General features: G+C 35.5%; 1 protein-coding gene across 1 annotated transcript in view; it reads right to left on the bottom strand.

The window, feature by feature from the left end:
• LOC145241411 (axonemal dynein light chain domain-containing protein 1-like) overlaps positions 1-22,820 on the bottom strand; it is a 182,933-nt gene that overhangs the window by 107,773 nt on the left and 52,340 nt on the right. Inside the window, exons 8-13 of the mRNA XM_080104340.1 lie at positions 21,064-21,172; positions 18,731-18,805; positions 11,126-11,220; positions 6,971-7,063; positions 4,123-4,189; positions 3,073-3,231 (exon numbers count right to left, since the gene is read on the bottom strand). Of these exons, the coding sequence (XP_079960466.1) occupies positions 3,073-3,231; positions 4,123-4,189; positions 6,971-7,063; positions 11,126-11,220; positions 18,731-18,805; positions 21,064-21,172 (598 nt within the window). The remainder of the gene's footprint in view (positions 1-3,072; positions 3,232-4,122; positions 4,190-6,970; positions 7,064-11,125; positions 11,221-18,730; positions 18,806-21,063; positions 21,173-22,820) is intronic.

The following is a 22,820-nucleotide window of genomic DNA, read 5'->3' as shown; positions in this document are numbered from 1 at the left end:
AGCGCATTCAGCGGGCAACATATGCATATATTGACGATGTGTATGTGAATGAAGAAATTGTGCCTGCAATGCGCGTAAAAGAACATCTTCACAAATTTGGCCTTCTCAGCAAGGAACCAGAAAGGCTACGGGACGGTGCAAGAGTGCTTGGTTTGCAAGTCTGGGAAGAAGATAATGTCCTGTGCTGAAAACGAGGCAATGAAATCCCAGGTATACTCTGTGTTTTCATGCGACAGAATGCATATTTATTGTGCGGAAAGTTGGTTGGACACCTTCCTATGGGTGGCTGGCTTCGTATTGCAGTGGCATTCATCAAACGGAGAGCCTCTGATGTCACCACCGGATTGGATGACAAAATTTATGACGCCCCTCTCAATACAATGGTCAGAGAGGTCCTCACCAGAGTGCACAAAGAAGATCCAGCACGAGGCAGATGGTGTGTTGACAGCCAGGACCATAGTGTATGGGTTGACACAAACTCTCTTGCCATTGGCGTGTCGTTAGTCCATGATGTAGCCGTAGTGAAAGACGCTTGCTGGTTGCACCCAGAAAAGGACTCCCAACACATAAACCTGGCAGAACTCGATGCAGTGATCAAGGGAATAAACTTGGCAATCCTTTATAAGACAACCACCTTGCGACTATTCACAGATTCTGCTTGCGTCCATAAGTGGATTTAAGACACTGTTACCGGACGGGCTAGAGTGCGAACCAAAGCAACGAGCGAGATGCTCATCCGTTGGCGACTCAACACGATCATGAACCTGGTGAACGAATATGCACTATCAATGGAGATGTCCCTGGTCAGATCCAGCATAAATAAGGCCGATTGTTTAACAAGGGTACCTCAAAGATGGCTTGATACCATAAAAAGAACTGTCGAACCTACGCAACCTCCCTGTGCGCATCTATGATTCCTGGTCAATCTAATCAGATTAAGGAAATCCACCAACAAAGCGAGCATCCTGGAGTCAAGCGGACCCTATATTTTGCTAAGTTGATTGAACCAGGAGTGCAAAGAGCAGACATCATGGAAGTGGTCAAAAACTGCGTGGAATGCCAGTCCGTTGACCCAGCACCCGTTCGCTGGGCAAAGGGGAAGTTGGAAGTTAGGAGTCACTGGAGCTGGCTAGTGATAGACATTACTCACCACAATGGCGAGGATTTCCTAACTCATTGATTACGGTCCGTCAAGGTTTGCCATATGGCATATGCTGTGTCGACAAGATACAGTCACTATTGTCCATCAATTAAACAATATTTTCCTTGAACGTGGACCTCCAACAGATATTGCTTGACAATGGTGCTGCATTTATCAGTGAGCAGTTTAGGAAGTTTACTGACAGCTGGGGAATACATCTGAGATTTCGATGCGTCATGTACCTAGTGGAAATGGGATCATTGAACGGAATCATCGAACCGTCAAAACAATCGCGGCTAGATCAGACTGCACAGTGGTTGAGGCAGTTTATTTATACAATGTAACCCCGAAAGATGATGTTTCGCCTTCTATGGTGCCGGCTGATACATTGCATAGGTATCACATCAGGGTGAAGGGCATAGAGACGAACCCACTACCTGGAACTGGAAGTAGCCAGAGAAAGAGTGAGGAAAGGGGATGTTGTGTGGATCAAAAATCCATGAGGCAAATGCACGACAATGTATGGAGTTGGGCGAGTCACCGAAATAATCAGCCCACAAGCGGTGCGGGTCGACGGCGTGCCCCATCATGTTAAAGACATACGATTAGTAACGCAACCATCACTAGACAACATGAGCGAATCAGAGTCAGAATCTAGCAAGGCATCTCTCTGGATTGTAGCACCACCATCAGACAGTGACTCTGAGATTAGTAGCCTCCCAGAAGAGACAGAGATGCTCGACCCTCAGACCGTAGACGAAAGCACAAGTGAAGACGAGGCGTGTATCGTCCCCCCTCGAAGAAGCACCAAGGGAAGACGATCACCGCCCCCTTGCCATCTCTGTGATCAAGAGATCAGGGGGGAGTGTGGGGAAAATGGCTTACTGTAAAAACGTCTCGCGGGATCACGTGTGCGTGCCTCATAAAAGTAGGTCACTTTTGGGTGGGAGAAGAAGGAGAAATCATTTGACGTTTGAGAAGCGGCAAAGTCAGTTGGAAGAATTTGTGTGAGCAGTGATTTTTGCCTGTTGATTGACTGCAGTAACACCCTCTCAACTTTTTCTAAATAGAAAACTGCACACTGTTTTCCTGTTAGTTCATGACCGAAAACAAGCAGGTCAGTTTCTAACTAGGTGTGGGATCTAAGTGGGAGAAAAAATAAAATGGGGGATATTACACTTTGATTATAACAATGAAGCACCAAGCAGATAGCCTGCAAGGAATTTTCTATTTACTGGGCTCTGATTTTATATTGAAGTAGGCAGTTTAATAAGTGGGTCCGAATTTGGAAGGAAAAGTGAAGGTCATCAGTTTGTTTTCCAGGAATGGCGAGTTGTAAAGAGATGATGGCAATGTGGTCCAACACGACTTAACATTACGAAGACTTTGACATGCTCTCTATCTTCATAATAAAGAATGAAAATTAGTTGCATGAAAATGAAATCATTTAGCGACTCTTTCTCACAGAAAAGACGTGATTTTATCTCTACTTTCTCGTTACTTTCATGGTAGGCGCTCGACTGAGCTTCAATCTATGGTTCCCCACCGCTGTAAAACATTTGCAACAAATACTCATCTAGTTACAACAATTGTCAAAAATTTCCTTCTCTTTCTATTTGTGCCTGAATCTAAATAAAAATTCCATGAGCAAAGTTTCTTTCCTAGAACTGTCTGTCTGTGGAACAAAATGCAGTAAGGCGGCTTCCCAACTGACTATAACCATGGTCCTTTTCAATTCTAATATTTTTGTGGAGTTGTCTTGTTATATAATTAAACACTACCAAAGTTCCACCATTACTGATCACCAATGAGTTGTTCCGCCGTCTACCTAACACTTGTTAATCCGTATCCTTCAGTGCTTTTGGGGCCTTGATAACCGATGACCCTCCCCTCCCTAATAAAAACAAAAAATAAAGAAACACTTTACTTACTTTCATGGCCAAATCGTAAGTCGCCGTGCACCACATTTCTTTCTCTTGCATCTGAATTATGACTTGTTTTTCTAAACGACGCCGTTGCAAATCATACAATTCCTGATATTCGGCCAGAATGTTGGAGTTTTTGGCAGCTTCACTTAGAGCGTTTTTCAGCTGGAAGAATTAAACTTCTATAAATCAGTTTCATTTCAATTTCGGACAATGTAATTTCGCATCACCATTTCAAGACATTTATTGGGAAAAAAGTGTATTTTCATTAATTAAAAAAAAAAAATGATATTCTGAGCCCAAGTAATTTTGAAAATACATTTTTGATTGTTTTTAGGTTTGGAAAGATGGTGTCTTAGTAATGTCATGCATGGTATGATGTTAAATCCGTTCATTTCAACTGCTGGTGTAATTCAAGTGGTCAAGATATTAGTGTTGGGATGATTAATCGGCATCGAAAAAATTGGTGCCTATTTTCCGATGCCAAAAACGATTCTTTTAATTGTATTTTTTTTATTTAATTTTGTTTAAAGCAAAATCTTCCATTGCTGGCAATAAATGATAAAATAATAAATATTTATTGATTTTAAAATAGCAGTAAAGCTAAAATCTATAAATCATCCTCCACAAGTGTAATTTTTACATTTATGAAAATATCTGCATATTTAACACGTGCTTTTTTTTACGGAAATCATGGAAAATAACAACTCTGTAGTTAAATATTTAGAAATTTATAAAGAATTGTATCAGAATCGGGAATTTAGTACAGAATCGGTAATTGTATCGGAGTCGGGAAAAATATTGGAATCGTCCCATCACTACAAGATATACTTTATATTTTGCACTTTGTAATCGAATGTTTCATTAGATAAAATTTACTTTCATGTATATTATATTTTTTTAGCCTGTCTGTTTCACGATTTTTCTTTCAGAAACTAATAAGAATAATAATCCAAATAAAAAAAAAAAATCAATCCTCAAATGAAAATTTTCAAAGCGTAACATATCTATTATTTAAGAATATACTTTGTTCAGAGAATAGCAAATGCAACTCACAGATTTTCTGGTGCTGTCAACTTCTTTGGCAAGTTGCGAATCATGTTCTTTTACTTTGGCCAATTCCCTATGACAAGAAAAAAGGTACGGAACCAATATTGACCAAAATAATAAAGCAATTAATAACAAGAACGAAAATGGCATCTAAATCGATACTTGGCCAAAGAATAAATTTGTTTTTGTTTTTGGCATATTAAATGCCAAAATCAAGTGTCTGCTGATTGGTCAACGATAGTCATCTTAACCAATCAAATAAAACTTTTACAGAATAGTGTTACATAGTCGTTAATATGTAGGGACCCAACACGTTGTAGACTCCGTCGCAAGGAACATAAGAAAGGAAGAGAAAAGAAATTAAACTCAACTCCCTTTTTTTCTTAGCGAAACAACTGACGTTTATTTACGGGTTTTTTCTCTGTTGCTCTCGGCCATTGTGCGCAACACATCTATCTCTGTCCTTCTCTGACGTGATTCTTGATCTGCGCCCATGTTCTTCTTTTTCTAATTTTTTTCCTTCTTTCCTGCTGTGACGTCATCTCGCACCTGGCTCAGTCATTTACATACAGTTGCCATATTCACGTCAGTGCTCTCTAACATTAGGAGGGGATGTCATAATGAACAAGAAGATAATTATTTTTAAGGAGAAAGGAAGATGAACCTCTTTTTATATACAAGCACATGGATTCAACACTGCAGTGATGCAACAGAGGCTAGAGTATGGCAAACAGTGTGGGAGTTATTATGGTAGAAATTCTTTTTTGCGTCCTGTCCAAAAAGAAGAGACTCGTGGTTGGTGCACCAGCCCAGATGTGGCATCAATACTTCATGCATGACCGATTCAAAAGTGGGATATAAACTCATGTATAAATCAAAAACTCTCATAATATCATTATGATAAAAAAAATAGCCATGTTATAGGCCATAGGGAAGCCTCTATAAGAGTCAGATACGTCCTTAAATGGAATACTGTTGCAATATATTGGCAGAAGTTGCCGAAGCAGATATTCTTTCTTGACTAAGTTCAAAACCAGCTTCACAACCTAGTAGGTGATGCCCTTTTTTCTTCCCTGCAATCTCTTTCCCACAGAAGAGACGTTGCAAGCCTGTCTCTGTTCTATCATTATTTTCATGGCAAGTGCTCGTCTGAGCTCCAATCTATGCCCCTCCCCTTGCCAAACTTTCACAAAAAAACACGTCTATATACAACCACTATCAACAATTTCGCTTACTCTCTATTTGGGCCTAATCTAATAGCAAATTCCATGAACTGTCCGCGTCTGGAATTCTGTTCCACTGGCCTGCTTTCCAGCTAACTACAATATGATCGTCTTCAAGTCCAATGTAAACAAGTTCTTGTCGCCTAAAATAATCCATTTTCACCACTATTAATATGCTATTGTCTCAGTGACTACTGTACACTCATTATCCTATATTCTTGGGTGGCTTTCGGGCCTTGATAAGTGGTGGCTCTCATGTAAAAAAAAAAGCACTGTGTTTCATAGATGGGATATTCTTAGAAAATGTGGATATAGTTATATATTTCTATTTATAAGATTAACTAATTCATCGATCATTATGAATTTAGGAACACAGTTGCAAGGCGTAAGGGTTGGTAATGTGGGCTATATTTACTTAAATTTAGTTTTATTCAAAAGGGTGGGCAAAGACGTTTTCTAGAATTAAAAATAAAGTAATGGATTCTTAACAAAATTGGAATAAGAAATCTGGAGATAAAGTTTGGTAGCATTATATTTGGATTTTAATCTTAATAAAGGACATAAAAGTGGTGCAAAAGTGTTTTGTTTGGGTGAAATTAATTCTACCCGTTCTGTGGTGGAAATTCTTGTAGTTTGGATGTAAAAAAGAAGAATTTATTGAGGAGAATACTTTAAAACACAAAGAATAAGTAAGGAGCTTTTAATCTCAATGAAAAGATTAAAAAGAAAAAAAATCAGAATCATGGACGCTAAGCATATCACGCCGAAAACATCTTGATGATAAATATTCAAGAATGCTTCGACTAGCCTATAACATATTCTGGAAAAGTCACCCAACAAACAAGTCATTGTATGGTTCCCTTCCTCGTGTTTCCAATATTGTGAAACCGAGATGTCTAGCACTTGCCGGTCATATTAGTCACCATGATGAACAGGCAGGAAAGCTCCAGACGCGAAAAGAAGAGTTGGATATCTATGTGTAATACTAAAATCCATTATTGAAGAGGAAACCGGTCTGGCAGGAATTGAGCTGGTTGGTCAACTGAGAACTCTAGCAATCGGAATTTGTTCACGTTTCACCTGTGCCTACTGGCATTGGATGAAACAACAACAACAACAACAACAACAACAACAACAAATAAAGAGTCTAATCTGAGAGGGCTTTTTAGACTTGGCCACCAAAATCAGCAGAGTAGAGTTTAGACTGTTCCTGTAGTGATCTGATCCCTGATGATTGTGGTGTAATGCTTTTTCTCTGCAGTTTTAGGAGGTCCAACCTCCCAGGCTTTGCCTTCTCTCTTTGCAAAGAGGTTAGTTTATTGCTAATTGCATGAGACGCCCTTATCGGGGAATGCCTTTACTTCTCAATCTCACTTTTAGACCCTGGTGTCACAGTTTTTGCAGTGAGAGAGAACTAAATACCTCCTCCTGTACCCAGAAGTATGATAATATTCAGCGTTTATTAATAATTTTATTAATATTCAGTTCAACTCTCACATGCCCAACATTTGCATAAATAACTTTTCCAACCTCACTTTTACTTTTTACATATTTCATGAAGAAAATAAAAACGGCTAAAAAATACTACAAGCATAAAGATTTTACAAGTGATTTTTAAGAGGTTAACTTACAATGTCAGAGCATTAAGTGCGCTCTTAAAATTTAACAGTTCCTCTGTAAGTCGGCGATCAAGCGCTCGCTGTGCTATAACTTCTTGTTGCAAACTGCAAAACAGATTTCAAAATATGAGATACAAAAAGAATATGAGCAAACCAGAAGAGTAAGTGATTAAAAGTCAGCAGCTAACGGTGTTCTGTGAGATTCAGTTCCTGATTAGAGACTTCATGTTTTTTGGGGGCCACTTACTCGTTCGGTTTGCCAAGTTTTGTACTAGTTTTTATTAATTTATTTACTAAATTTGTTATGGAAAAGCATAGAAGAGTTAACAACTTCCCACCCCATGTTAAGAATAGCTTTCTAAATAATAAAGGAAAATATAATAAAATGCTTCTGTTTTTATTTTGCATATTTTTCACAAAAATAATTAGAAAGCCATTCTTAAAATGGAGATAGGGGCTTTGTTAACTATTCTGTACCTTCATCTAACAATTTAATACATAAATTAATAAATTTGGGAAACTGAAACTCTCACCATATTATGGGTGAAGTTTAATATCAGGAACTGGATCTGACATAATATCGTTTGCTGCTGACTTTGATTCGCTTACTCTTCTGGTTTGCCAATATATTTACCAAATTAGAATCTCAATATTAAAAATAAACAAAAAAAATCATTTTAAATCGGAATGAAAAAAAAATAAATAAATAAAAAATGCGCTTTTCATCTTTGTCTGAATTTTGGAGATGAGGAGCTATTATTCACATCATTTTTTCTTTCTCAATCATTCGGTGCACAAAAATAAAATAAATATTAATATTGAAAAGTTAGTTTAACACCTGAAAAAATGGAGGAGGAGGAGGAGGAGGAGGAGGAGGATTGGTTGGTTGTTTTTGTTTTACGGCATATCAACCCTTTTCGGGTTATTTAATGCCGAATCCAAAGATTTTGAAGAAAAATGTTTTTAATAGAATATATTTGTTGTTTTCACGTCGGTTTCTATTTAACCCATAGTTGGGACCCTAACAGGTACTACCACTCCGGATCAGAGTGGACCTGGGAGCAATGGTAATTAAAGGGTGGCTCCACACTCCCCAAAGCCCACAAGCTGGGGCCTCACCACTGGATATAGTTTAAGGTCATATCCAGGATCTCCATTGAGGGACTTTTACCTTTGCAGGGGGGCAGTCGGCGTATTCTAATGCCCCCATCGACAGGGCCGGGAGGATGATGATGATGATGATGATGATGATGACGATGATGATGATGATGATGATGATGATGATGATGATGATGATGGGTTACTTCAGCACCTGAAAAGATATATCCATGAAGCACATGTACCAGAATTGATGACCAAAGGTAGAACCACATTGGTGCAAAAAAACACAGAAAAAGGGACCCCCCCCCCAGCAACTACAGGCCTATAACCTGTTTACCTACAATATGGAAAATACTAACTGCACAAGGGAACAAATTTATCATTCTGTTCATAACTGCGGACTACTCCCAGAGGAACAGAAAGGATGCCAAAAGTAAAAGGGAGGAACACATGATCTATTATACATAGACTAAAGGATCCTGAAGGAGGTAAAAAGTATAGAAAAAAATAACTTAGCCATGGCATGGATCGACTACAAGAAAGGGTATGACAGGATTCTGCAAACATTTATAATAGAATACCTGAGAATGTACAAAAATACCAAGCAAGATAATCAATTTGATAGAAAATATAATGAAAACATGAAGACTTGAACTGACAGCTAATGGACAACACATAAGTGAGATTAAAATACAAAGAGGGATCTTCTAAGGTGATCCCTATCATCACTACTGTTCATCTTTGCTATGATGGCCCTGAACAATATACTAAGAAAATGCTAAGCCGAATACAAGTTCACTAATACAGATGAAAGAATGAACCACCTAATGTACATGGATGACCTTAAACTGTTTGCAAAAACAAAGACAGAACAAGAAATACTAATAAACACAACTAGAATCTTCAGCCACAATATCCAAATGGAATTCGGTATGGAAAAGTGCGCACTGCTGATCATGAAGAGGGGAAAACTGGAAACAAAGAAGGTATGATATTACATAATCAAACAGAGATGAGGGCACTAGATGAACATGATAGCTACAAATACTTGAGAGTACTGGAATCAGGCACCATCACAGCTACAGAAATGAAAGAGGAAATTGGAAAAGAATATCTCAGAAGAACAAGGAAACTCCTCAAAACTAAACTATATAGTAGAAACCTAATTAAAGGAATAAACACATGGGCAGTGTCACTAGTAAGATACTCTGGACCGTTTATAAGTTGGATCAAAGAAGAACTTAGGAATCTCGACCAGGAGACCAGGAAACGCATGACAATGCACTACACCCAAAGGATGATACTGACCAACTCTATAGGAAAAGGAAAGACGGAGAAAGAGGTCCGGTCTGTATAGAAGAACGTGTAAATAATACAAAAAAAAAAAAAAAGAATTAGAAAAATACATAATGTAGAACATCGAAAGAAAAATTACCACAGCAAGAGACACTGAAGAAACAAACAAGATAGAAAAACAAGAATAAGATGAGGAAAGAAAAATGGGAAGAGAAACAACTATATGAACTATTCATAAGGATGAAAAAGATGAGACTCACAAAAACACTTGGAAATGGTTACAAAAAGGAAACTTAAACAGGGAAACTGAATCCCTAATAACAGCTGCACAAGATAACGCAATTAGAACCAACAACATCAAAGCAAGGATTAACAAGACAGAAGAAAACAGCAAATGCAGACTCTGCGGACAAAGAGATGAAACAATAAACCACATAATAAGTGAATGCAGCAAACTAGCTCAAAAAGAATATAAAAATAGACACAATCAAGTGGGGAAGGCAGTACAGAGGCAATTATGCAGACAATTGCATCTTGAACACCCAGACAAATGGTACAAGCACAAACCACCAGCAGAATTTGAATAAATTATCATATTTGTCTTTCTCTCTCTTTATATATATAAAAGATTTTGTCATCAGTTTGTTGCCTAATGAAAACCATACACACTCAAAACTTCATGCACAAAACTCCTCAAATGTTATAGAAAACAACATAAAAATGGAGAAATGGGGTTGACACACGTGAAAAAAGATTTGAAATCACAAAAAAATTTAGATTCGAATGTTCAGAAAAACATTGTTTGCACATTGAAAGGTTCACTGGATAGACTTGAAAACGTCAATACAAAACCCAAGTAGAATAACTGAGAATATATATATATATATATAGCAACTACCTCAAGCTAGGATTGAAACTTGACCACCTAGGTAACAGTCAGCACTTCTAACCGTTACACTATTTGACTGCTGTTAAGATGGATATGCAAAATTACAATAATTAAACATTGTCCAAACGCCTAAGCTCTATTTATTTTACACAAAGAGCATTGCTTTATAAGCTAGTGGCAGCTTGTTATTTTGTTCCCCAATATGCTCAACCCAAGCTAGAGAGCATTTACAGTCATCAGTTTTGCTGTATCACAATTCTTCAGTGCGACTAGACTAGCAACTACCTTAAGCCAGGATTGGAACTCGACCGCCTAGTCAACAGTCAGTGCTTCTAACTGTTATGCTATTTGGCTGCTGCTAAGATGTGTATGCGAAATTACAATGATTAAACATTGTCCAAGAGAAAGAGACAAAGAGACAGATCAGAATAGCAAACATGTTTAGGATAATTTTAAACAAATACTAGTCTAACAACTATTTCCCTATATCTGTGCCTAAAACTAAATGAAAATTCCATGAGCAGAGATTCTTTCCTAGAACTGTCCGTCTGTAGAACACAATATCATAAGGCTGCTTCTCAGCTTACTATAGCATAGTCATTTTCAAATCTAATATAAATAAGTTCTTGTTGAATTGTCCTCTTAAATAATCAAGCTCTACACAAGTTTCACCATTACTCATCATGTTTTCTCATTATCTACCCAACACTTATGAAGCCTTATCCTCAAGCTGCCTCTGGGCCTTGATAAGCCCTGATCCTCTCAAGTGAAAATAATATATAAATATATATAAAATAAAGAAGCATAAAATTAATGGTGTTAATTCCAAATATCTCAAATCATTTTACTTTCTGTTGTCACAGTCAAAACGTTCTTTTTACCATTTTATTTGGTTTGGAACTCTATTCAGCAGATTACTGTATCGTTTTCGAATTTCTGCCAAAAGATCTCCTCTTTCCAGACAATCCACGCTGACCTAAAACAAAACAAAGACAAATAAAGAAATAATCAAAAAGAAATGAAAAGAGAAAGAAACAAGTAAAGTATGAGTTATCTTCCCCTGCAATCACCATCACTTGAATAAATGAAGCATGAATTGTCTCCTCTTGCTATCACTACCACACATGATTAATGTAAAAAATCATTAATCATAACTATGGTTGAATAATCAAGTGTTAGCTATTCTACACTTCCCCTGATGGAGTGTTAACTATGCCGCACTTTCAACTAACAATTTCCCACATTAAATTCGACACATTGCTGTCAAAACTCACTATTTCAAATTCAACACTGTTGTTAAAATGTGTTACTCCAAAACTCGACACACTATTGTCAAAACTGCAAGACTCCAAAACTCAACACACTGATGTCAAAACTTGCTAATTCAACATCCAACTTCAAAATCAACCAAGTCTCTGAAAATTCATGTTTTTTATTTAAACTGGAAGCATCTCATTTGCATATGAGGTGACATACTCGCCAGTATATAAAGAGAAGCAGCAGCCATTTTTTTCTTTTCTTTTTGTTTGCACTGGACACTAGAGTGTGCTGAGAGAACAGATTTGTAAGACATTTTGTGGCATTTAATCACAATAACATTGGATTTAAGGGAAAAATTAATGATACAGGCTATGATTAGAGTATTGTGTCTGTTCTGTCCGTGGTCAGAAGAATGGAGATCCTTCTTAAGTGGGGAAATTTTTATTTTTGTCACATCCAGAGTACTCCTTTTGGAGGAGTTGGATATTACTCCCATAAAAACTGACCCTGTGTCAAATTTTGCCCTCATAGGGTAGCAAGTAAATAGGAACTAATGATACTTTTAGATATTCATGAGAAAGAGCAAGTTTTTACTATTGCAGAGGAGGAGGTATTTTTCAGTCCACCTGGGGAGGGACTGAGATTTCCTGAATTCACCAATGCCTTTTTCTTATAAATAACCATTAATCTTTTTTTAGTAGATTTTGTGTAAAAACTAATCAATTATAGATATTTGACAAAAATGGGTTCTTGTGGGGCTTACATTTTTGATAGCCTATTTGGGTTCCAAGAGATTAAACGCTGATAGTAGCGTTTCTTCCAGGCTTGGTTTTCCTGTACCTTTTTATTATTATGATTAGCTCATTACATCAAGTGACTTTATGCTTTGTCTTGGGTTATTTTCATATTTTTTAATGAACATTTTAAATCATTTTTGGACATTTTAACCCCTTCAAGACAAAGCAGAGTTTTTCTGAAAAAAAAAGAAATTGAGTTAGTTTTCTACATTTTTGTAGAAAAGTAACTTTGAGGAAATCCAATTAGAGGAATAACGGGATAACAGACAGTAACTAATATTATTAGTTGATTAACATCAGGTACCAAAAAGTCATTGCAATAAGTTATCTCCCTTTATTAGAACTCTTCACTAACGTTACTCCAAAAATAGAAAAGAGACATCAATCTTTTTCACATCACAGACATGCAAATAGAATTATGAACTAATAGACTGACAAAAGTATAAGCCTTTTCCGATTAACATTGGAACAAAAAAAGTAACTACTTTTTTACAATTCATATTCTTATGATCTGCTTTATTTTTTTTTAGAAAAACAAAATATCAAATAAAAAACAATTTGTAGGAAATGATGACGTAATTTCATAACAGACTTTCAACAAAAAAAAAAGGCTGCATCGATTTTGGGATTTTATTTAATGTTTGAGAAAATATATAGTTTATGTGTTGACATTATGTATTCAAGCGTTCTGACTTGATGACAGATTATGTGTTTGTGACACTTACACAGGCATAACGTTAATCTTAACTACTTCAATGGTTTTATATGAATTGATTATCGACACACTTTGAATAGATTCTAATACAACATCTTTGAGGTAAAGTCGAGTATCTTACCAGAGAGTTTGTATAGCATCTCATACTAATAATCATATGCTATTAATCAGGGATTTTTTGTTTTTTAAGAATCAATGAGGTTCTCACTACTAAGACCCATTCGCTGGGAGATTTTTTAATTATTGAAATTCCTACCTTTATGATCTCTTGTAAATACAAGGTTTGTCAATCAAATATGAACACTTAAAAAAAAAAAGAAAAAAACAGATATAATTAACATAATACAAGAGTAATTTATATCCAAATTTTATCAAGCTAATCCCAAAATGAATGAGTTATCACAAGTTGAAATTGAAGGGAATTCCATCTTATTTACCATTTTCACATACTAAACTGATAGGTATGTAATATTTAATATACTCAACAAAAATTTAACAATGTCAGACATATCGATATTTTATTCAGACTAGCCTATTTTGTTTTCCCTTCCACTATCTTCTTATTGGTGCAAATATATTTTATTTTATTACAGTTTTTTTTTTTTTCAAAAAAGCTGCTTGTATAAAAGCCTATTTTGTCTTCCTACTAACTTTTACCAGAGTATTTATAATTATTTTCATGAAATAGCTGAGAATGTAATTTGTAAAAAATACATAGTTTATGCGTTAACATTATGTATTCAAGCTTTCTGACTTGATAACAGATTATGTATTTGTGACAATTACACAGACATAACGTTAATCTTTATTTCAATAGTTTCATATAAATTGATAATCAACACGGTTTCAATTAGATTCTAATACAATGTCTTTGAGGTAAAGTCGATCATCTTATCTAAGATTTTGTATAGCATCTCATACTAATCCACTTGTTCGCCAAATGCTACTAATAATGTTTTTTTTTTTTTAGAATCAATGAGAGGTTCTCGCTACTAAAGGTCTATTCACTGGGAGATTTTATTATTATTGAATTCCTACCTTTATTCACTGAAAATAGGATGCCCATATTTACCAGCTTACAATGTTGTGTTATTCCTGTATATAATGTTTTGATTGCAGAAATTCCCCTCTGTACAGTAGGTTTGCAACAACAGATGCCACATGCAAATTTATTGTGTCTAGACTATTATCCACTACATTATGTAACTTTACAACTTCATTATAGGCAGATTTAGGCCTTATAATAAAATCCTACAATTCATCCGAGGAGAGAAATCATCACTATCGACAATATCATTAGAGGAAGTAGTTCCTATTTTTCCCTCTAATTCATAACTGCTCTCACTGCCCAGACTCTACACCACGTAAAATTACACACAGTAGACTTGTATTGCTTCATCACGCTTATTAATTGAATCATAAACTCATAGAAATAACGTTCACTTCTGATTCGCAGATTCAGAAAATAATGATTTCTCCTTATGAAAATTCCACTCTTTCTCATTGGATGCCCGCTGTGATCCTCTTATTCCAGATTGTAAACCTTCAACAAAAACGAATGCACACATATTATACAACATGACATCTGCAAGATAAGCGTTATGCAAAATTATTACACCATATACACAACATTACACCAGTATAAAGTGTAGATTGTTTACTTCTTGGCCGCTCGCATATATTTAAACAAAATCAACATTAAAAACTTACAGAATGGCTACAGTTTGCTTTCTATTCTCCTTCCCTCTCCCTCTCTCTCTCTCTCTCTCTCTCTCTCTCTCTCTTTCTCTTTCGCTTTTTGTGTTACTATTGTTATCAACTTTGTTACAGCAAAAAAATAATTTCGCTGCTTTCTTTTTTTAATGTTTTGATTTATTAAAAACAAGCCAAACTATTGCCCCAAGGGTGCTCAAAGAAGATCATAAAGAAAAACTTTTTTTTTTTATCATATTATAAATGTCTGATTAAGTTTTTCCTTATTTTCTTTATTGAAAACATGACAAATTCGTCCATCACAAATCACCGACTCTCTCTCTCTCTCTCTCTCTCTCTCTTTCGATCGATCGATCGATCGATCAATCGATCAATTGAGCGAGCGAGCGAGCGAGCCATCTCAAAAGTCAACATATGCCTTGAGATGAAAACCTTATTCCTATTCCTGTGGATGCAATGGCTAAACGGTTTGCTTTTTTTTGGGGGGGGGCACCTTCATTTCCTCCTTTGCATTACAAGTTCGAGCTTGCTTACCTACTATTTTGTATTTTATTTTATTTTTATACACCTCTATCCACTTGTGCTGCCTACTGCGTCTATTTTTTTCCCCTGGCTTCTACTTTTTTTTCTGCTGGGGGTTGTTCAATATCCTTACTACACTACCTCTCTTCACCTGTTCTTGCCATAGAGAGGTTGAAGGTATCCATTCTGACAGCCCTTCTTACCATGAGGAGTTGGTGGTGTCTATTCCAAAAGCCATTCATAACATGAGGAGATTGAGGGTTGGGTAGCGTCAGCAGCAGCAACAACAACAACAAGAACCATAATTTCATTTATTCGCAGGGAGGGGCATGCTTCCACTGGGCAATGCCGGTTAGCAGGTACTGCTAGTATTTAATATTAAAAAAAATGGGAGGTGTCAGCAATTTTTGTAGGAGTTAATTAAATATTTTTCATCTGACACCACTACGTATTATCGATTTATCTAACATATATAAAAGAAAGTTATAATAATGTGTGTGTCCATCTTAAAGTCAGAAATACACAAGATGCATTTATAAACATTATCGGACTTAGTGTGAATACAAGCTGATTATGGCAAACAAAATACTGTAATATTAATTTCTTTAGGGTCACCTGTGTGTGAGGGGGATATACGAGGTGTCTTCAATAAGGTTCCAAACGTTTTTCATTCTTATTGATATCATCATCATCGGCAATCACTAGTGATGAGTATGATTGTTCTCCTATTGGTGAGATTGGGTCTGGTCATTTGTGGGGCCTAAGATGCTTGTGGAGGCTGATCCTTGACCCGCAGGCTTTATTGCAGTAGGGGCATGTGTGGGGGCATGTGTGGGTGGTCGACTGAATAGTGGAAGAGGTGGAAGAAGCTGTGTTGGTAGTAGATCTCTCCTTTCTCTACTTCCTCCTGTTAAATGCGGCTCTGTGGAGGTCCTTTTATGATTTTATAATACACACATGAAACTTCATCCACTCATGGCTGATAGAACGAGAGTATGCTACCCCCTGTAAAGTAAATAAAGGGGCTCTGTTTGGAATTCCATCCAAATTCCTGAGTTCGACAGAAACATTCCCGAGTTCAAGAAGATATGAGGTGCCTTCAATAAGTTTCCAGACTTTTTTTCGTATGGGTATTTTTTTTGAAACTCTAGTCTCATTCGAAGTAATCTTCTCCAGCTGCAATACATTTGTTGCATCATTCCAACAACTTCTGGAAGGCCTCATGTATGAGCGTGTCAATGACCTTTGTCACAACCTCTTTCATCCCCTCAATTGTCTCATAACGACAGCCTCTAAGGTTTTCCTTGAGCTTAGGGAATAACGAAAAGTCACAGGGAGCAAGGTCTGAACTATAGAGAGTGTGAAGAATTGTCTGGATGCCCCTGACAACGTCTTTCTTTATGATCTTCTTTGAGCACTCTTGGGGCAATAGACACATGACGGTCCTTATGCATGAAATTCTTTATTTGTCCAATCAACTCTGGTATTCTGACTTCCTTACTCCTGTCACACCTCTTATCATCCCTCACAGACTCTCTGTCTTCCTTGAATCTCTTATACCACTCAAAAACTGATGTTCAATTCATGCAAGATGGTCCAAAAGCAATCTGAAGCATTCCATACGTTTCTGTTTCATTTTTTCCAAGTTTACGACAGAATTCTATTACATATTGTGCTTCTAAAGTGTCCTCACACCCAGATTGCATTTTTTAAATTCATCAACTGTGACAATCAGGCTTTAGTGGGATGTATTCCAATTCTTGCTGTAGCTGTTCATTTGAACCCGAAATCATAAAAATTGGCCAGTCATCTCATAAGATGTATAGCAATAACATACTGAATCTTTTTTTTTTCTTGGCCTTCAGGACAAGATCACAGTGTAGTATCTGTTCTTCAGATGCTCCACTGCAATTTCTCGTTCTCTGTCAGTGGAAGAGAAATCCTTCACGACTGAGACAATTTTTATTTTTGTTCCTTTTCTCCACGTTAAAAAACGACCCTGGTGTCTAACTCTGTCCCGTGGGGAGGCATTGTAAATAGGACATACTGAATTTTTAAGAGTTTACTACAATTTTAAATACCTTTTCAAAAAGTTCAGACACTTATTTAAAGCACCTCATATATATATATATATATATATATATATATATATATATATATATATATATATATATATATTCATGCTACCAGCCCTTTCTGTGAACATGTGTTTGTATGCATTAACTGTATAAGCCAAAAAATGCTACATTGCCTAAAGTGTGTTTATTCATAAAGTCTGAAGAAATGCTGGTTTTTGAAAATGTTCAAACGATATAATGCTTGAAATTGTCGAACTAGACATTGAAACAATTGTAACGTAAAATGAAATACACTTTTTGTTGCCATCAACACCTTGTCTTGAAGTCTTGATTTTGCACACACAGTATATTAATGCTCAATTATGAAATGTGATAATTTTGTAGCTTAATCCTTAAGTCAACCATTTTTGGCTTAAAACCTATTGGTATATGAAAATTTACTGAATTACACAAACTCAGTATATTACATATAAGTGTATATATATATATATATATATATATATATATATATATATATATATATATATATATATATACATTCATGCTAGCAGTCCTTTCTGTAAACATGTGTTTGTATGCATTAACTGTATAAGCCGTTACAATCTGCCTGTGTTGTCTTCGCCTTTCTAACACCTATTAATTCAACACATTCACAAAAAATAAAAATATGAAAAACAAGAAAAATTGGTATGCCACCCTATATAAAACAGAACAATAAAATAAGTAGAATCCAGCTGAGCCTTTGTCTAAATGAAGCCTGGCCATTGGCTAATAAAAATATTAACCTATGAGTGTGAATTACAATGAATCTGATTGGTTATTTAGATGAACTATACACCACATATATACATAAAATCACCAAGTAACATGAATTCCATGCATTTTGGCCTGACGATCCCCTATGGGGATGAAATGCAGAAGATTCTGTGTAGTTTAATTGCCATATATTTTCATAACTTAACATCTATAGAAGAAAGTCGTAATATTGTGTGTCCGTTTAAAAGTCAGAAGCTACACAAGATACACTTAGTGATATGTCCCACGAAAGAGATATATATCATTTTAAGTAGCTGAGTGAGCCTTGCCACAGTTTTGTGTAATAATCTGGCAATTAGCCTTATTGAGCAAGTGTTTGTAGTTAAGGCAGGTATTCCTAGCATGAGGCTTGCGTACCTTTCGACTTCTGTGTTAGGTGGCTCTACCAGTTGGTATTCATGGCTTAACCAGCCAATCATAATCTTGTGAGGAGGAAGGACCCGGATGTACTCAAATTTATTACATTACTTACCTTCTATCATCGTGATGGTGTGATGCCTAAGGAATTATTCAGTTTATTACAAAGAAAAAAGAAAAAGCTTAAAAAGTTTAAAAAGTTAAAAAAAAAAATTTACGGTTACTTACCTGTCGTATTAATTCGTGGAAGATAATGTTATAAATGTCCTGTTCCTTTTTTATCAACTCCAAAAGGTTATGAATCTGGATTGTAAAGGGAGACAGCAATTAATTACAACAGACTTGTTGAAAAAATGTGAATTCATTTCCCTTTTCAAAACTCAATCATGTTCTGCAAAGCCAAAAATAAAAACAACAATTTTCTCTACAAAACAACCAAACCAAACACCATAAATAAATATTTGAAGATATAAAGAACTCAGAGCATAAAAACTTTTACCAAACTGACCAGATTATGCATTAAATTACCTGAAAACGGTTGATATGCCATAAAACAAAACAACCAAACCAAACCAAACGCCATGAATAAATATTTGAAGATATAAAAAAACTTGAAACAAAACCTTTTATCAAAATAAGTGACTTTGGCATTAAATAACCGAAAAGGGGTCGATATGCTGTAAAACAAAATAACCGAATACAATGTTTTGAATTGTAAGCCATTTTGGTTTCGAAAGAAAAAAGAAATCCGTTTCCAAACAAAATGGCAGTAGCAATCCAGAAAATCTTTGAATTGTAAAAGCTAAGACGAAGAATAGGGCTTCTGGTAGGTAGCCAATCTGAAGAAGTTCCGAGACAAAGAGCAAAGTTCCTTTATGTGTAAAGAACGAAAAGTATATGCTTGGTCAATTCCTGTCACCCTTCTCTTTAAATAGAACCTTCCAATTTTTTTAATCATACCTTTTTTTATTATATCAAAAATATTGCAACAATATAAGTAGGGGTAAATGACAATACTAGACATTAGATTCATAAAATAATTCAAGTCACATGACTAAGTGGATTAAGACATATTTTAAAATGTATTCTACTTGTTGGATATTCGTATGTCTATCAGCTAGTAGATATATTAGTTAAAAATATATAGTGCAAGTGTAAGCCATAAACAGGATGCATTGTAGACAAGGGGATCAAGCAGGTGACCTTCCAGGGAAAGGAATCCTTTGTAGTAATAAAGTTGTTCAGTGGAAGCTACGTCAGACAAACAATTGAGAGTATAGCAATTGTTAGCAGCCAGCATGAAACACAGTACTACTGTTTTCTGGCTGACTATAACATTGCCATTTTCAAGTCCAATGTAAACAAATTCTTGTTGACCCGTTTTTGTTTTTTTTTAAATTATTTTCTGACAAGTTACTACCATTATTGCAAATCATCTTGATTTCTCACCGTCGACCTGTCAAACTCAATAACCCTTATCCTCGAGTGATTTTTAAGAGGTGACTTGGTTATTAAAAAAATAAGGGTGAAATAAATGATTCATTCGCATTGGCCACTAAAATAATGAGTATAACAGCATAACTCCCGAGGATTACCACTTTCGGTTAAGAAGCAGTGAAATGCGAAAATCACCCCCTTTTATACTATGTTCTTGCGAGGGGCTTTGCTAACTTATTTTAGATGAAAAAAAAACACATTTTCTTTTGTTTTTTAAATTATTAGGTGGAGGTAAACAATACTTAACAAAGCCATCTCTCCTCATGTTAAGAGTGGCTTTCTAACTACTAATGTTATTATTTAGAAAATCATTCTTAACATGATAAGGCTATTTTAAACATGAGGAGGGGAAGGGCTTTGTTAAAAATATTTTCCTAGAATATTCCAATTATAATAAATGAATTTGTATGAAAAATAAAACTGGAAGTTTCCAATAAAAAAAATCACTTTTCACAGATTGTATGCGTTAACCTAGATTTTTGTATGTGTAAAATATGTATTCACCTAGATTTTTGCATGTGTAAATATTGTATGTGTAAAATATATTTTCACACTTTACTGCTTAGTCGGAAGTGACAATTCTCGGGCATAATTTATGACATTATGTCAAATAACGAGGAAATAAAACAAGAATAATATATAATTTTTGACCATTCATTGCCGGCTCACACAGAGTAAATAGAAATACTTTTTACTCAGCTATCAAAGTCTAAAAAGATATCAGCTTACTTTAAAAACGAATTTAAAGTTTGCTTACAGTGTTGTACTAAAGAGTTCTCCAAAAGGGAGGTAATTATAAAATGACAGGTTATTCTCAACTCGACTAAGACGAGGAGACAAAGAATCCATCATTGTTACCACTGGATATAACGTCACACATACATGAACTCTTTTCTCTTCCAACAGAACTGTCTAATCTTTTGTCTCTTTCCTTACACATTGGCTCATATTTCCACTACTAACCCAAGCATATTAAATAAAGTTGTTATTCAATGTTAGAATGGACATTTGTTATCACTAAATCTACATACACATAAAAAACATTCCAGGTTTTTCTGACTTACTTGCGTTGGACCTTTGATTTCTACTTCCAAATCATTGATTCCTCCTTTCTCTAACATGTCAAGCATCGTGTTCCGCAGTTGGCACACTTCATAACGACTATTTGGATTCCTGAAAAACAATACACAACATCTCTCGACTTGGTTTCTCAGTATAAGACAAATTCTAATTTCCAACCATAAAACATCTATATAATTATACCCTAACGGGTGTGATAGTGGCTAAGTAGTTAACTACACTGACTGAAAACCTGGGTGTGCCAAGTTGGAGTCCAGTTTGTTCCACAGAAATATTTTCATCAAAGCTAAACCTGACCTTGTGTCTAAACTCCTAGAGAGGAAGTAAATAAAATAGTAATATGTTAAACCATTTCATGTTTCTGAATTTTTGAGATGAGGCTTGATTATTCACATTATGATTGATTATTTGAACTACTGTTCTCATATTGAGTTTTATTTTCACAACGTTTCGATGGATGTAATCGACCTTCTTCAGGTATATCTCATAAAACTTTTAAATTTTTCTGTTGAACTCGGGAATCCGTACAAAATTCGGAACCCTTTAATTTATCCACAGGGATAGCTTGCTCTCGTTTCATCAGCCATGATTGGGTGGAAATCCTAAGCACTTCTCAATTGTATTTTGTGTGTCGCCCACATTTAGGATTGAACCTTCAACTTTCTAGAAGAGTGTAACTTACAACTGAATTTTACAAAGTAATTTATTCACTACGCCACACATCCTTACAGAATTACTTAGGACTTTTACCCAATAATGGCTGACAGAATATCAGCATGATACCTCTGTCGATTAAATAAAGAGTTCCGTTTGAAATTGTGTGCAGGTTCTCAATGTTGACAGATACACCCGAGTAAGGTCGGAGGTTACATCAACCAAACATTTTGTGAAAATAACACTCAAGATGAAAACACTAGTGCAATCCAAATAATAGGAAGCCATTTCAAACCTTTCTTCACATTAAAATATGAGATCGTCCAGTCTTGGTGACTAATCTGATGGTGAGAAGGTGTAAAAATTCCAACTTTACTCATTTTAAAATGAATTGTTCCGAAATCAAATTATCTTGTCCATGAACGAAAACAGTACCACTTTATACAAATACATTTCATAAGTGACATTTATTTTATTTATTTGAAGAATATTTACCTGACAATCATCTTTATGGTGAGAAAGCTCAGTGGCCGAATATAGCTGAGGGCGACCCAAAGGCTCCCTTTTACTTAGCTGCTATATCGAGGTGTAGAGGCGGGCACCGCTTCATTTCCATGATTTGCTCCACTTGCCCGTGATCCTTACCTTATAATGTTGAGTGTTTAGCAAGAGAACATCAATTTTTAAAGTTTTTGGTATAACTCAACCAAGGCTTGAACCTCAGTCTCCCGGCGCATTAGCAAATACCCTCAAATGGGTCGTTTAAGGTAAGAAGACATTTATTTATTGTTTTAAACAGAATTTAATTTGCAACAATTTAAAATAAATAAAGAAGAGATATATTCGTTTAATTATTTATTTGATATTTAGCTGACTATCACAATTTATTTTTTTTTGCAGTAAAAGAGTCAATTTTTTCTTTATAGTATTGCAACGTTACGCCGCGCTACACTTTGCTTTAGTAATCCATAAAAATAAACCTGAAAAGAAACAAATAAATAAAAATCCAGGTTCGCATTTTTTTTTTCTTTTTTAACAAAAATTTTTATCACCGTTATTTTCGGCACCACTAAAAGAGTCTCTCGCT

The sequence above is a fragment of the Euprymna scolopes genome, chromosome 20, assembly GCF_053919585.1.
Source record: "Euprymna scolopes isolate OS-2025 chromosome 20, ASM5391958v1, whole genome shotgun sequence".
NCBI classification, from domain to species: Eukaryota; Metazoa; Mollusca; class Cephalopoda; order Sepiida; family Sepiolidae; genus Euprymna; species Euprymna scolopes.
Note: the sequence above shows the minus strand (reverse complement) of the source record. Positions and strands in the feature narration are given on the sequence as shown.